The sequence below is a fragment of the Centroberyx gerrardi genome, chromosome 10 (genome assembly GCF_048128805.1).
Source record: "Centroberyx gerrardi isolate f3 chromosome 10, fCenGer3.hap1.cur.20231027, whole genome shotgun sequence".
Lineage (NCBI taxonomy): Eukaryota > Metazoa > Chordata > Actinopteri > Beryciformes > Berycidae > Centroberyx > Centroberyx gerrardi.
This window is the reverse complement of record NC_136006.1, coordinates 4534715-4550894: the sequence shown is the minus strand read 5'-3', so window position 1 is coordinate 4550894 and position 16180 is coordinate 4534715. Positions and strand designations below refer to the sequence as shown.

General features: G+C 40.5%; 1 protein-coding gene across 1 annotated transcript; it reads left to right on the top strand.

Annotated features, from left to right (window-relative positions):
- Nucleotides 1-436: 436 nt before the first annotated feature.
- Nucleotides 437-15364, top strand: pla1a (phospholipase A1 member A). The gene is made up of 11 exons (XM_071904074.2): nucleotides 437-503; nucleotides 3315-3537; nucleotides 4125-4302; nucleotides 4830-4938; nucleotides 6389-6490; nucleotides 7239-7331; nucleotides 7773-7940; nucleotides 9233-9322; nucleotides 10214-10319; nucleotides 13946-14101; nucleotides 15135-15364. The coding sequence occupies exons 1-11, from the start codon at nucleotides 437-439 to the stop codon at nucleotides 15220-15222; spliced, it is 1380 nt and encodes a 459-aa protein (XP_071760175.1). The 3' UTR covers nucleotides 15223-15364.
- Nucleotides 15365-16180: the final 816 nt, after the last annotated feature.

The following is a 16180-nucleotide window of genomic DNA, read 5'->3' as shown; positions in this document are numbered from 1 at the left end:
GTCTGCCCAGTACAGGCTCAGTCTGGGAAAAACTCTCCACCAACAAATGCAATGGCTGACTGAAAACGAGAGGGAGAGTTTTGTTGTGGGTACAGTGAGACTTCAAGTGTAGCTTTACAAGAGAGGAAACATACCCAACCCCCAAAAAACACATCATTAGAAACATATGTTAGAGGAAAACCTTAATGAACCCCCCTCCTTTTGTGGACTTTGATTGCGTTACATGGATTCCTGACTTGCTAGTGCCTACTGTTTGCCAGTGAATAGTCTTTCCAGAGGTACAGCGCTCCACAGAGCCGGGATTTTCTCAAGCCAACAGTTGATCTCCATCCACCAATCCGGAGCTAAGAATTACAGCTGAGCACCGCTAAGCACTAAAGCTTCCCAGCAGGAACTCTCCCCATTCACCACTCTGTTACTCCAAGATACAGTGAAGATGCTTTGGAAACTCAAAACCATCCTGCTCAGCGTTTTGGTGATTTACATCACATCAGTGGTGGTAGGTAAGTGGTCTGATCATCATTTAGCCTTATTTAAAGCAGATTATTTCTTTGTTTTTTTGTTTTGAGAAGTCTGAGTGAAACAGAGTAAAGGGCTTCAGCTCTATATATGTATTATCCTGTGTATGAACCTTTGGAAATACTATTTTAAGCGCACAATAATGCTGTAAAACTACTTAATGACAATCTCTACAGTGCACAATGTACTTATGATGTTGACACAATACAACAGAAGCACAAAGCGTGCACATGAAATGTCTTATTGTGTAGTTACGTCACAGAATGTGCGTATACTTAGAAAACTACAATACACAGATTAATGCACTGGAATAACATCAGTGTAAAATATAGGTTTACCAGGGCTTCTTTTCTCCAATATGAGACCATTACATTTTGCTATGTTTCAAATTGTAGAATAGATTTTTTAACATGATCAATATCAACCAATGATGCACTGATAGACTGCATCTATGGAAATGGAAATATCAATTATCACAAATGGGAATAACCTCACTATCAATCATCCAGCTTTAGTTATATTTGACCTGGCAAGGTCAAATATAACTAAATATTAGAGAGAGGAAATTCCTCTTATTGCACTTGATAACGTTGCAGATATTCCCCTTGACTATATATTTAAAGTAAATACCAGAGCATGTTAAGTGTCTTGGGTATACATTCAGTATCTTAGGGTTAGGGTTAGTCACCGTCACAGTGAGCTTTCAGTCAAGCAGTTTAATTCATAACTACTCTGTCACGCTGTGAATAAGAATGTGTTCCTAGTCAACTTGGCTGGTTGAATAAAGGTTGAATAAAAAATATATACATTGTGATAACTATGATTGTTCGTTACCCATAACAAGAGTGGGAAACCATTGTTTAAATCCATAAAATGACGATAAACAAATACAGGAGTACCTAGGCTCTTTTACAAGCAATGTTAAGCCTGTGTCAAAAAATCTAGGGGTCATCTTCGAGCCCAACTTAAATTTTGAACATCATGTCAAGAAACTGGTACAGTCATGCTTTTTTCAATTAAGGAACATTGCCAAAATCTGTACTTTTCTCTCTTTTCACAACACTGAACGGGTTATTAATGCCTTTGTGACATCACGTTTAGACTATTGCAATGCATTGTTTACCTGCCTGAATCAGTCTGCCTTGGGACGGCTCCAACTAGTTCAAAACTCTGCAGCAAGATTGTTGACCAAAACTAAGCGTACGTCACACATTACACCTGTCTTAGCCTCTTTACACTGGTTTCCAATAGAGTTCAGAATTAAGTTTAAAATTCTTCTAATTACATATAAGGCCTTGCATGACCAGGCACCTGAGTATATCATTGAGTTGCTTCATCCATACCAGACCACAAGGTCCCTTAGGTCTTCCAACCAAGGTCTCTTGGCTGTTCCAACATGCAGACTGAAGTCAAAAGGTGATAAAGCTTTTGCAGCAATGGCACTTAGACTGTGGAACAGTCTGCCTCCCATTGTAAGATTGTCTGAATCCGTTACTACTTTTAAATCACATCTCAAGACACATCTTTATGGTTTGGCTTTTAACTGATTGTACTTCTGTGTTTCTGTCTGTTTCTATTTTCTCTGTAAAGCACTTTGTAAACTCTGTTTTTTTGAAAAGTGCTATATAAATAAAGTTTATTATTATTATTATTATTATGTGATTCTCAACAAATAGAGAAGTGGACAGTAAAACGCAAAATTTAGCTAGTGCCATATACTGAATATCCTATGATCTTTAGATCGTGCTTTTATTGTGTTTTGTGTGTATGTCAAGTTATTGTTATTTTGTCCTCCATCAATGACCACAATGGAAATAAGTGTTTTAAAGTAAAAATCTGTGACATTTTCTCTATTCTCTATTGCCGATTGCTACAACACAGTAGTGATTCAACCTATCGTATATCCAGTTGATGCCGCTGTCTGGTAGCTCTTTCCCGGGAAAAATCCTCTGGCACACAGGAAGTGATGCGTTTTACGTTTCCGGTTTGCTTGCTTGCAAGCTGCGCCCACACGGTTTGATTGACAGGTGATCTCTGGGAAGTTAAAGGATATGTTTTTTAATGCATTGCTTACCGTCAACAAATCCTATGAAAATAACAAAATCAACAATGTGTTTGCTCTACTCCCGTTACTTTCTGACTTCCCACGTACCATTTTTAGCCGTCAACCCGGAAGTCATTGGCTCCAATTGTAAGCTAAAAACCTTGAAATACAGCTCACAAAGACATAGTTTACGTTTTAAAAATCGCTAACTGTTACCACGAAAAGTCAGGCTGTTGTAGTTATTACCAAATCAAATTCAAATGGGAACAAATTCTTCATTACGTCGGGGACTATTTTCTGTGCTACGGAACTACTTTCCTGAGATCGCAAAGTGTTTACAGCCGGCTTATTAAGTTGTTTGAGGAAAAAGTCGGCTGGCCCGGTGCATCATGATGATGAAATATGCTGTAGAGCAACGGCATGGCTCTTTGACGTGTTTTTAACCGTTTTTTTAATACAATGGAGTTCTATGGCTACTGAGACATGGCTGCATTGGGCACCGGCTACATGGACGAGATTTGCTGGCAAAACAAAATCATTGCTGATTTTGTTATTTTCATAGGATTTGTTGACCGTAAGCAATGCATTAAAAAACACCGGCCTTTTCCTTTAAGTTCAGAATCACATCGCAGCAATCAGCACTTAGCAACAAAGATGGAGACTAAATTAAAAACAAACAGGATCTCGGAGATTAACACTTTAACAGTATATCTTCTGGGGTCAAATATACATTGATACATTGATCCGGCAGGTGTGGAAGATGAGCGGAAAGATGACGACTGCGCTGACTTTAACAACACCACTTGGCTGGAGTACCGGCAGCAGGGAGCCAAGCTGCAGGTCCAGTACCTGCTGCTGACCAGGAGGAACATGGACTGTGCCATCATGTTCAGCGAGGAGTCTCTGACCGACACACAGCAGCCCTCCCTCTTCAACTCCTCCCTCCCCACCAAGATCATCGTCCACGGCTACAGGTGAGGAGCAGACCCTCACCCTAACCTAAACCTAATCCTGACCTTTAATTCTGCTTTTTAAATCACTGTATTTGTATCTGATTTTTGCTCTCTTACTTATTATCCTTTACTCTTTAGTGTGTCTTGTTTTGTTGATGTTTGTTTAGTCTGTTCTGTTGTGTTATCTTATTATGGATGTATGTTTTTATGAGCGCATTGCAGCAAATTCCAAACAACTGTCTAGTTGATGTGGCAGTAAAGCAAATTAAAGTAACCTTAAACCCTGAAACAGTCCCTTGTAGAAGTGAGTCCCCACACAACAAAAGCACAAACATTAGCTTCATAGGAGCAAAAGACACAATACATCATTTGGGTTTGATCTACAACACTACAGTGTGAAAGGGGAAATTAACACTGCTGATGATTAATTATGCTGAATTCACTGCATGCAAAATGTTTTAATAAATCCATTCCTCCACCCTGCCTCTATTCGTCCTTTCCTCCACCCTGCCACCGATCCCTCCTTCCTTCCTTTCCACTCCCCCTATCACTCCTTCCCTCCATTTCTCGCTTCCCTCTCCCGTCCATACCCCCCCCCCCTCCCTCAGGGCCCTGGGCAGTAAGCCGTCCTGGGTGAAGCAGCTGGCCCAGGCCCTGCTCAGGGCGGAGGATGTGAACGTGGTGGTGGTGGACTGGGTCTACGGCGCCTCCTTCGCCTACAACCTGGTGGTGGAGAACTACAAGGAGGTGGCTGTGCAAATCTCCGTCCTCATCAACCAGCTGCAGGTGAGAGAGACGCTACAAATACTGAATATACCTGATATTCAGAGGCAGATCTGCTCAGATTTAAAGCTCAAGGCTTTACTATTACTGCTAGTTCTGTTACTACTATGACTACTACTGCTACTACTACTACTACTACTACTTGCATTACTGCTTCTACTACAAATACTACTACTTCTATTGCTACTATTACTACTACTACTACCACCATTACTACTAATACACCTACCACTACTATTACCACTATACCACTACAACTACTACCGCTACTACAACTATTACTATTATTACAACTACTACCACTGTAACTGCAACTACCACTACAGTTACTACTACTACTACTACCACCAGTACTACTAAAACGTCTACTTCTACTACTGCGGCTACTGCTAATAAATCCTTTCAAATACGTTTTTACGCATGAAGGAGCATAGCATATGCAAGTGCCCACAGTTGCTCAAAAACCCTGAAAGGGTATCAGGTGAAAGTAAAAAATAATTAAAGTTGACTGTCTGACATCTGACCAACAGAAACATGGATGTAAACTGGAGTCGTTCCACTTCATTGGGGTCAGTCTCGGGGCACACGTCTCTGGATTTGTGGGGACTCTCTTTGAGGGCAAGATAGGAAGAATCACAGGTGAGTCTGGACTGTCTACATGTGATGTATTAGAGTATAATAAGTTTAACTGTCACAGTGCAATATTGAAGTGGAAACACTCCTCTACTGTTAGCATCTGATGGCAGGCAAATATTTTTTCCTCCCTTCTTAAAATGTGTGAGCAAACTCAAAATAGAGGAGACAATTGTGAAGTAAAATACTCTGAAGTTTAGAATGAGAGTGAGTTCCTATTTATTTATTTGTTCTCCATCCCCTAGAGGAATTATTTGGAAAAAATAAGTTTTGCTCTCGTCAGCCTTCGAAGGTTACAAGGACTGATCTGGTAACTGGTCAATGGAGTGGAGAGACATTGACCAGTTACCAGATCAGTCCTTGTAACTGGTCAATGGAGTGGAGAGACATTTAAAGTTTTTGTTAGTGTGCTATTTTGGTTCTACTGTATAAAATTAAAAAATTGTCTACAGTACTAATGCAGGGTAGATACAGGATAAATGCATGAAGAGAATTACTATATTGTCTACCACTGTGGATAAGAGGAAATTACAAGGCCCCAGCTGTAGCTATTCTGCTGCTACATCTGCAGACCAAGGGAGTCGACCAAGGGAGGCCAGACAATGAAGGTCTCCACAGCTCAGAAGTCACTCACAGAGCCGCTCGTCTGTGCCAATATGCGTGAATGGGACCTTCAAAGAATAGCAGGGCTTTCCGAAGGACAACGGCACTTTGATAAAAGCAAAACTGAAGCTGTGTGGAGACGCACAGTCCCCTCGTCCCAGACCGCACCACCCAACACAATGCACTATTGTTCAGTTGTTTATATCTGGTGTTTTTGTCTGAGTGGGAAGGCCTGTGATTCAGTTTAAATGTTCAAGTGCAAGTCAGAGGCACCACAGCCACTGGTTAGGATGTTGTCATTAACTGGAACAAATTTGGAAAGAAACAGAAAACAAAACAAGGACTTAAAGGGGCAATAAGTAAGATTTCTACTGCCCTATAGCACAGAATATATCTGTGGGGGGTTGATTGGGTTGTTGATCAATACCAATGACTTTGGCTTTCAAAACTCACGCAAAAAAAACTCCCCTCATGGGCATTTCAGGACACTGTGCCAGAGAACTACTACTGGCTGCCAATAGAGATCGATAAAGGTCATAGATCACTTAATGTGCCTTTAATGATGGTGCTGTGCAATAAAAAAAAATCAGTGCACTTCCTCCAGTACACCACTGTCTTTTTCAAGGCTGGGATTCAATCAATTTCAATTCAGCCGTTCATAATGAAAACAGAAAATCACATTCAACAATGATAGAACATTCATTCTCAATGGTTATTTGACAACTGTTTCACTTTGAATATACAATTTGAATCCTGAAAAATAAATACTTCCTTAATTGAGTAAGTCAGCAAGTGATGTGAACCCGAAGATCTGTTTACCTTACAAACTGAGATTTCCCACCTTGTCCTCCAGGCCTCGACCCCGCCGGACCCATGTTTAAAGGAGCTGACACGTTTGACCGTCTGGACCCGTCTGATGCTCAGTTTGTGGAGGCTATCCACACAGACTCTGACTGTGAGACAACATTCACATAAAATCAGCCTCAACTTGATGCTAATTCCATTGTATTTCCAACATATAACGTATTACTATAGGTTGAAAACTTCCCTACTTTGTTTATAGTCCTTGTACATCCCGCTTATTACACAGCTACTCACCAAAGGCAGGATTCATTTGATACGAAATACTGATTTAAAATGATTTTATTACAAGCTAAAGCAATTTACAAGCTTCAAAAATTAACTAGTTAGCTCAGCAGGAGGAGAAACGTCCATAGCTAGCATCGTTGGCTAGCGTCCATGAGCTACACTGTGGCAGTTACCATAGCAAGCGAAACAAATCTGGTAAGATTAGCGTTTAGCATCTAACCAACAATCAAGAGTTTCGAAATCTCTAAACAAATTTAATTTAATTTAAGTAAAATTATAAACTTCTAACCTCTGTTAGCCACAAGGTGTCGCTTGTCTGATTAGAAATCGTAGAAATCAACAAAATCGACCGGACTTCTTTACTGCGGAGTGATATGAATCAGAAAAAACTAACACTCGAAAGCCTTCATTGGCCAATCAGAGTTGAGGATTCAATAAAGCCGCGTAATAAAATAAGTGAACAGCTTGTAGAAATAGTGCTCAGGTTAAACAGTGTTACACCAGTACAGCAGGGACTAGAGTAGAGAGCAGCGCTGCAGTGAGAAAGGGGAAATTAATGTCTGCTGTGTTTATACTTAAAACAACACAGTCATGTTGTCTTACTCTTGCATCAGATTTTGGCATCTCCATCCCTGTCGGTCATGTGGATTTCTTCCTGAACGGCGGGATGGACCAGACAGGATGTGCGCGTTCCAGATTCGCGTCAAGTAAGTTCAGCCTTCACCAAAAATCACTATAATATTCCTATAATATTCCTATAGGGACTGTGGTACTAAACGGTGCGTTAATGGTGACTTAATCGTGTTTTTTTCTAGTCTCCTATAGTATTAGACCTACTAGAGCCTACTAACCTACTAACTAACTAATTTTTTTTTCCTTTTTTCTGTAGTATAAGTTTATGACCTATAGTTGCACACAATATTTTAAAGTTTTTCTGTTATAGGTAGGCTAGTGTCCTTCTAATGTTTATTACAGGATAGTTATAGATGCCTGAATAAATAACTCTTTTGTACATCTTGACAGCTGACACATTTTAACACAACACCCAGTCTAAATCAACATTCCTGTAAATTAATCTTAGGAGTACTTTCCAAACATTTGGCTCCCTTAGTGTGTGTGTCTGTTGTCAGTTCTTGTGTACTTCCCAGTGTACGGCTATGTGATATGCGACCACATGAGGGCGCTGCACGTCTACATGAGCGCGCTGAACGGCTCGTGCCCGTTAATGGGGATCCCGTGCTTCCGCTATGAGGATTTCCTGACAGGACGCTGTTTGGACTGTGAGGGAGTCTTCAACGGGATCTGCCCGACTATAGGTGACAGCACACAAACACACCAGCAGCTGATCTGCTTTTAATGAACACTACCTCATAAATCAAAACTATTATATTATCATTATTATTACCAACAGGACATGCAGAATATGCCCTGGGCCTCAGACCACTAAGTATATATCAGTATAATATATTGGAATTTAATTGTAAATTTGCACTTGCATACAATGCATTTTGTAGTATAATTTGCCCAGGGGCGACATAGATATTTGTTGGGCCATTTAAATAGGCCTATTGTTTGGCCCAGTGGACACTAGTGTGCATAATGTCATCTGCCCTATTAAATAAAAAAAAAATGTTAAGAGAATTGGTTGAAAAATGAAAGAAAATACTACTACTATTACTACTACTATTACTACTACTAGGCTACTTCTACTACTACTACTACTACTAAAATAATAATGAGAAGAAGAACTATATAATAATAATGATTGGTAACACTTTATTTGAAGGGGGGTGAATAAGGCTGACATAACACTGTCATAACTATGTCATGACAACTGACATGAACATGAATTAGACGTTATGAATGTTTACGACTGTTGTCATTAAATGTCATTCTGTCACTTTCAATGCAGAAACATCTAGAACAGTGTCAACTTTGCATTGAAAGTGTCATTATCAACCTGTGTCATTTACTTCTTGTTTCCGTACAAGACCTTTATCAAGACATTTCTCATGGCATATATCATCATTTCATTTTGCATATACCAAAACAAAGACATCATAAGGGAGGGAGTGGGCTACAGATAGGACTGGGGGAGGGAGGTCAGGTCATAGACAACATGTAGCGCTGAAACGATTAGTTGATCAACAGAAATCAATTAATCGTTTTAGTCATTTATCAGTAAAAATACCAAACATTTGCTGGTTGCAGTTTCACAAATACTAAGATTTGCTGCTTTTCTCCATTTCATATCATTATAAAAAAAAGAGGACTTTGGGGGTTTTTGGCTGCTAGTCAGACTAATTAAGAAACTTTAAGAATCACTTTGGGCTCTGGGAACTTGTGATGGGCATTTGTCATTATTCTTGACATTTTATAGACTAAATTATTAATCGATAATGAAAATAATAGTGTCAGTGTCAGAGGCGGGTCATCAGCTGTCCGGCCTCGTCACAGACAGAGACTTATCAGTTCAACACCCTGATGCGCTGACAGACGCTGATACAGTGACACTGCTAATGTACCTAAGTGTCCTTGTGTCCCTTGTGTCCCTTGTGTCCCTTGTGTGTGTGTGTGTGTGTGTGTGCGTGTGTGTGTGTGTTTCCAGGTTTATCAGAAAACAGCGGGATAACGGTATCTCCGATTCCGAAAGAACAAAAGCTGTTCCTCCTCACAACTTCTTCACCACCTTTCTGCGGTGAGTGCCAGTGGTGTGTGTGTGTGTGTGTGTGTGTGTGTATGTGTGAGAGAGAGAGAGAGGGAGAGAGAGAGAGAGAGAGGTCCTGTTTCAAAATCAGAGTTCCTGTAAGTGGAAGGAAACAGCCTTTAGGTAGAGAGGTTTTATAAAAAGTTTGGATTAATAGGATTTTTACTGTGGCACTATATTTTATGTGGCTGGGTTTCCCACCTGGTCAAGAGCTCCCAGAATTCATAGCAAGGCCTGTGATTAAAATGTCTACCTGCCTATCGGTCCTCTCCACATGTATCACTCCTCGTCTGCTTTTCATCCCATCCTCCTTTGATTATATTGTGTTATCGCACCAATGAAGACACTGAATATGAGAAATGAAACCTCTTTTTGTTCAGCTCATATTCTATATAATTACTTTCCATCCCATCTAAACTAGTTATCTGGTTTGTGTTGTTGTTGTTGGCCTGTTGTGATTTTTTGGGCCACAAAGTTGTCTCTTACCTCTATCTACCAATTGTAAGCAATTACAGTAAGAATTGGTAGCATCACTAGTCAGTTAAGTGTAATCCATTGGATTAGTGCGTCTATCTGTGTGTATTTCTCACTTTATCCTCTTGATTTGACTCTTACATGTTCAAATCCATGCGTACCATTTTGTAATATTTCAAAACCATAAATTATTACATCCTCTAAAATGTTGTTATTTTCTAAGTTAAGGTGTTAAGATAGCTAATTACTTCATTAATGTTCCATCATGTGTTCTGCTTTCATGCCAGCGATCATCTTGTAAGAAGAGGTGTCAGTTTTTCTATATGGTTGAATGAAACACATCAAAGTACTATTAAAAACAGTGATGTTCCTCTGTGGTTCTCTCCCTCCTCTCTGCCGGCGGCTCAGCTCATCACATCCTGCTGCAGCTGGAGGTTTCTGTTCTGGATAAGAGCGCCGAGGTGGAAGTGACGCTGCGGACCGGGAACCTGCGCACAGACCAGAGGCTCAGGCTGTAGGTAGCTCACCCCACAGGTCCCACAGGTCCCGCAGGTCTCACAGGTCCCACGGGTCCCACGGGTCCCACGGGTCCCACAGGTCCTGTGTTACTATTCAGTTTTCATGATTTGGTTTTTAAATATTATGGCTCAGGATAAGAATAATGATTTTCACGATGATTTGCAAATTAATGTAAGGGTATGTAAGGTATGCAAACTTGCCAAATTGGAAGGATTTTAGCACCTAGTTTCATGAGGGGAGCCAATCAGGACCAAGTCCAGTTGTGATGCGTTTACTGGAGTTAGTCTGAAATGGCTTGTAATAAAGGATGGATTTTTAAAAATGCAATAACTGAGAATCCTGGTGGCTCAGTGGTCTAAGGAGCATACCATGTAAACGTAACATCCTGGTTTTGAATCTGGCCCAGGACCTTTGTCACACGTCATCCCCCTCTCTTTCTATCCCAATCTTCTCTGTCTCCCTGCTTTGAACTATGTAATAAAGGTAAAAATGCAGTAATTTAAAATGTAACCTCTCAAACAAAATCAAATTTCAAAAATGTCTACATTAAACATCTTTGATCATATACTGTATGTACATAAATAGAGGAAAATGTAATTCCTATAATAAGGCCCCTTTACAACAGTAGAAACAGTAGAAAAGTGTTGTTGATGACGGATTCATAGCAATAGTCCTTCTTATAACCGTCCTGTAACCAGATTCGATCCCAGCAACAGACGATGTATCCATCAGCTGCCAAGTGTCCTTTCAAAGTGTCTCTGAGCGAGACACTGAAGCCCAACCTGCTCACCGACTGTAAGCTGCTCTGGATAAGGCAACAGCTAAATGCCTAAAATCAAATATCTAACTTGCACTTAGAAAACATACAACATTTTGGTCTTTTTATTAAAATGCAAGTTGCAAGTATGAGACAGCGCTCAGGATTTTTTTACAGGATGTTTTCTGCACCAGGGTTGCATTCAAAAATGAAAAATGACAGATCAACAATTTTAAATAAGTGATCGATGGCAGAAAACTGAAACTATGGTACGTTCTAAGGTTAGAAGGTAACATAAGTCTTTGGTCAACAAAATGCTGACACTTTTAAAGTGGATCCGCTATATTTTAGAGCTACTGGATTTCAGGTAATGGCGGGATATGAATGAAAAATATGGTTTCAGAATAACAATCTTCTTATTCTTCTGGGATAGTGTTGTGACCACTCATTAAAATCATAACAAAAAGAGAGAAGACATGGTAAACACGGTTAGCCATGCTTTCTATAAATGGAGAAATCAACAAAAAGTATTTCTGATGAGGTGCAGAAGTTATTGGAGAACATAAGTTGGTAATTATGCTCGTATTCCCCAGAAGAAGAGGTGGGAACACTCTGTATACCTGCATATACCCATATACCACTAACAGCAACATATGGGGGGACAAACAGGACAGCTGCTCTAGACATACACAATGATTAATGGACCCAGATACAGATTTTCACAAGTCACAAGTAGGGCCTATAACGTCAAGTTTTGTCTACCATGGGAATAATTTAACTTGCCCCAAACAAAGATAGAACAAACAGTTTTTAGGGGCCCGTCTACTTAGGTGGTGTGTGCTTTCTCATTTAGAGTGAGGAAGCTGATGGGGTTACTGACTAAGAGTGATCGATCTGCAGTGAATAAATGAGCTTTGGGATCATATCCCAGTCTTCACAGGGGGGTTTGTAAGCTGTAGATGCAGAAAATAGTGTATGCTCATTTACTTACATTACAGGCATTAAGCTGATGCTGTAAATGCTTACCTAATGAGTGCAGCGGTGGAGGTTTAACTTGCCAGATCGCAAAGACTACAAGCAACCTAAAGGAGGGCAAGGGTCGAACACAGTGAGAATAGATGTATCAGAATATTCCTCTAGCCCCAAAATGGCAATGTATGATAGGAAAGCAAGGAAGAGCTTAGGAGGTAGAACGTGTTTTTTTTCTTCAAGACAAGAGCATATAGGCCCTTTTCACGTTCTGTTTAAACCGGTGCATTACAACATCCTGTTGCCAGCTATGGCCTTCACTGAATCGCTCCATAACCTGCCCAAAATTTATAATTTGTTGCATTATGTATCTAGTGCTAGTAACCATTACAATTTTGTTGTTTTTGTTGGATTGGTTTGTCAATAATTCGCAAAAAGAAACTTGCCACAGAAAGTTGTAATGCCGGTTTGTCAGCATGGAAGCTGTTACCATGACGATGCGAAAAGGGCCTATTGGAGCAAGTAAAGGAGGAAGACTGGAGTTTTATTTATACAAACATTTCTTGGAGGCAGAGCTGTTCTGGAGGCAGATATCTCATTGGTTCAGTTAAACCTCACGGGGCGGAGCCAAATAATTACATTGTTTCTAGCTAAGCAATGTGAAGCTAAAAAGTGGTAAGAGAGGAAAGCTAATATGATTAAGCTAACTAAAAATGCATTCTACCCATACTAATTAATATATATAATAATAATAATAATAACATAATATAATAAAAATAGTTATATAGGTTAGCTAGTTAGCCTAGCTGACCTTCCAAGTTCAAACTAGCCATACTACCCTATAGATATCTAGGTAAGCTAGTTAGCTAGCTGCTGACTTCCAACATCATGATGCCATGCTCATGAATGAATGAATAAAGAAGTCATTGGCATTTATATTTCTTATTTTAACCAGAGTTCCTTCTTTGCCATTCAAGTTAGCTAACTTGCGCTCTGAAAAGCTGTGGTTCTTTGGCTCCGCCCACTGAGGTTTAACTCAACCAATCAGATTATTTCTGACTCCAAGAAATGTTTGTAGAACTAAAACTCCCATCTGCAAAGACATGTGAGACGAGAAGTGAAGTCTTTCTGGAGTTTTCATTGAGTTTTCCACCATAGAGAGTGACTGTCCTGAATGAACTGGGAAGGTGTTGTACCTCCATTAAAGACTTGACGGCCTTACAGACTGTAAACACAGAATATACACCCCCAAAAATGTGCAGTGTACCTCAGAGGCAGGTTAGAAAAATGAAGTTAACACTGGCCAAAGGTAAAAGAACACCCACACATGGAAATTAAGTTTTACTTGAGCAAAATGTGTGACCGTATTCTTGTACCTGGTTGACAGACTGCGCTGCTCGGCCTCGCCCCAGAACTAGTACTGTACTCCTTTTTTTTTTTATTTGTTTGTTTTTCAAGAAAAGGTGAGCGGACAACTTCTATTTCGAGAGGAGAGGTACTGTACGTTCTACTGTACAGCCCGGGCCAGGTGCAGGGTGCTATGGCAGAAACGTAGAGAAAGGAAAACTGCCTGCGCTCAGGTTCACTTGAGTTGAGGGGAAGTTTGAGGGTTTCTGTTCCAGCGTGTTGCTATGGGGATTTTTTTGTTCCTCTTCTTTTTGTTGAGTCAGAAAGAGTGAGAGCAACACAGTGGAAGGGAAATACAGGAGTAATGGTCTGTCTACTGTATGCAGGTCTATTAATTCTTAGTAAGAAGCACTGAGGGCGATAACTGTCTAGCGTGATGAATGTTGATTATCTAAAAGTGCGTGCGCCTGCGTTCGCGTCCGTCTGTTTTTGCGAGTTTATGACATTGTACGTATATGATGCACGGTGTGTGTGTGTGTGTATTGCAGACAGACGGATGCTACGGTGTACAGGAGAGTGCTGGCTCACCCGGTGGCTCTGTGTGAGATACACTCCATCCAGCTGAAGAATACAGGAGCCAGGTTCTACAGACAGGGAGACATCCACATAAAGTCTGTCTGTTTATCCGAGTTCCCCTCTCTCAGGTATGGACGGGCCCGTCTGGACAGTATGTGCACACACGCTAACTCCTATTAGCTATTTCGGTCCCTCTCATACACACACACACCTATCCCCAAGAGAGAGTTTATCCTCCTGTATACTGTAAATAATTTACAGCGTGCTTTTTTAAACTGTTGGTGTGGAACCAAATTGGCTTCCAGGCCTATTTCTGTTGAGTCTTCATATAACGAGGTGAAATATACAACCATTAGACCGGCTTGCAGGCCAAGAGACGCAATTCATCATTGTGGTTGCTGTCTACAGTGTTGGCAGACAAGTACAGTAGACACAGTATAAATAAAGAGCAGCTCTACTGTGTCGAAGAGGAAGTTCAGGCTTCTGCTGATGAGCAGAATCCAAAAGTGAGACTAAGTTACTCAAATGTAGGTCCGAAGTTGATAAAGAGAGACAATGGGAGGTCCTGGAGGCTTAAAGGGCTTAAATACATACTTACATTTTACATTTAAAGTTGCAATGAAATGAAAAAATAACCTTTTTTTTTTACCTTGTTAGCTAATTTTCCATGCTATAATATGCACCTATTTAACAATAAATGCCCTTTTTTTTTATTGTATTTTAATATCAACATCCCTTACTTTTACTTCCTGGAAAACAGTGTATCTTTAATGGTGACCTGATGCTGCACCAGGAGTCAACATAAAAATTCCAAACAATAAAACATAACCATGCCCCTCCCATAAAGTTTCTCTCCCTAACTGATCTCCAATTGGTTCAGACTTTTGAAAGATCCCTCCCTGCATTATGTCCCGCCCCAACATCCTGTTTCAACAGAAAATACATCACATTAATGAAGCAAGATGCTTTCAAAATGCTGTTTCATTGTGACTTTAAGGCAATCGCTATGACACTGATAGAACTTGTCTCCTCCTACACATCCAAATCACCCTTCTCTCTCTCCACTGTATATTATCTCAAGAAGCAGAGCTGCATTCAAAATAATCTCTGGAAAAAAAAAGGTTCAGATTTAAAGTACAATTCACTGTGTTTCTGTTCCAGGCGGGAGAAGCCACTGTGCGTGAACAATATTAACGTCAGACGAGGAGCTCCGTGGTCTCATGACTTTGTGCAGGTGTGTGGCTTCTGAGGGAAGACGTCTCCTCAATAGACACTGAAACAAAGACCCGACCCCCTGAATACATACAAGCACACAGGGTGAAGTTACCCATGGATGCCCATAAGGAGTCAGCTTTACAGTTTTCTCACTATGGTTAAGGGGCAGCACTCATACACAACTGGAACCAAAAACCATACATGCACACACACACACAAACTGACATGAATGTGCACAGACTCACACACAGACATACACACACTTGCACATCCACACACACAAAAGACTTACTTCCACCACTGCCTCTGATTTTATGATTCATTGTGCTGAAAGGTGTTGGTAGCTGTTATCAGCATCAGGGTGGAGAGCATGGTGAGCAGACCTGTCTCCCTTTACTGGGCTTGAAGGAGAAGAGATTGAAAGGAAGAAAGCTTTGTTATGGGTTTATCGTTCCATTATACATAAACACACAGACAAGCAGACACACACAGGCCTTTATACAGTATTCACACACACAGATACACAAGCTCCACCTAGCTTTAAGCAAACATCCAAACGCTTTGTTTTACCACAGATTGTAGTTTTAGCTGAGCTGCTCTGGAGGCAGAAATAATCTAAAAAAAAAAACTCAGTGGGCGGAGCCAAAGAACCAGAGTTTTTCATTGCGCTAATTGAGAAAATACAATCTAGCCATACTAAGTTATCTAGGTTAGCGAGTTAGCTAGCTGACCTTCAAGTTCAAACTAGCCATACTAGCCTATAGCTATCTAGGTAAGCTAGTTAGCTAGCTGCTGATCTTCAACATCATGATGCCATGCTCATGAATGAATGGAAAAAACAAGTCATTGGCATTTATATTTCTTATTTTGACATTCCAGTTTGTCAGTTAGCTAACTTGCGCTCTGAAAAACTGTGGTTCTTTGGCTCCGCCCCCTGAGGTTTAACTCAACCAATCAGATTATTTCTGCCTCCAGAGCAGCTCTGCCCCTGA

Coding starts and splice junctions, on each gene's coding strand:
- pla1a (XM_071904074.2), top strand. CDS start 437: ATGCTTTGGAAACTCAAAACCATCCTGCTCAGCGTTTTGGTGATTTAC. Junction 6,491..7,238: donor TATCCACACAGACTCTGACT/GTGAGACAACAT, acceptor CTCTTGCATCAG/ATTTTGGCATCTCCATCCCT. Junction 7,332..7,772: donor GCGTTCCAGATTCGCGTCAA/GTAAGTTCAGCC, acceptor TGTACTTCCCAG/TGTACGGCTATGTGATATGC.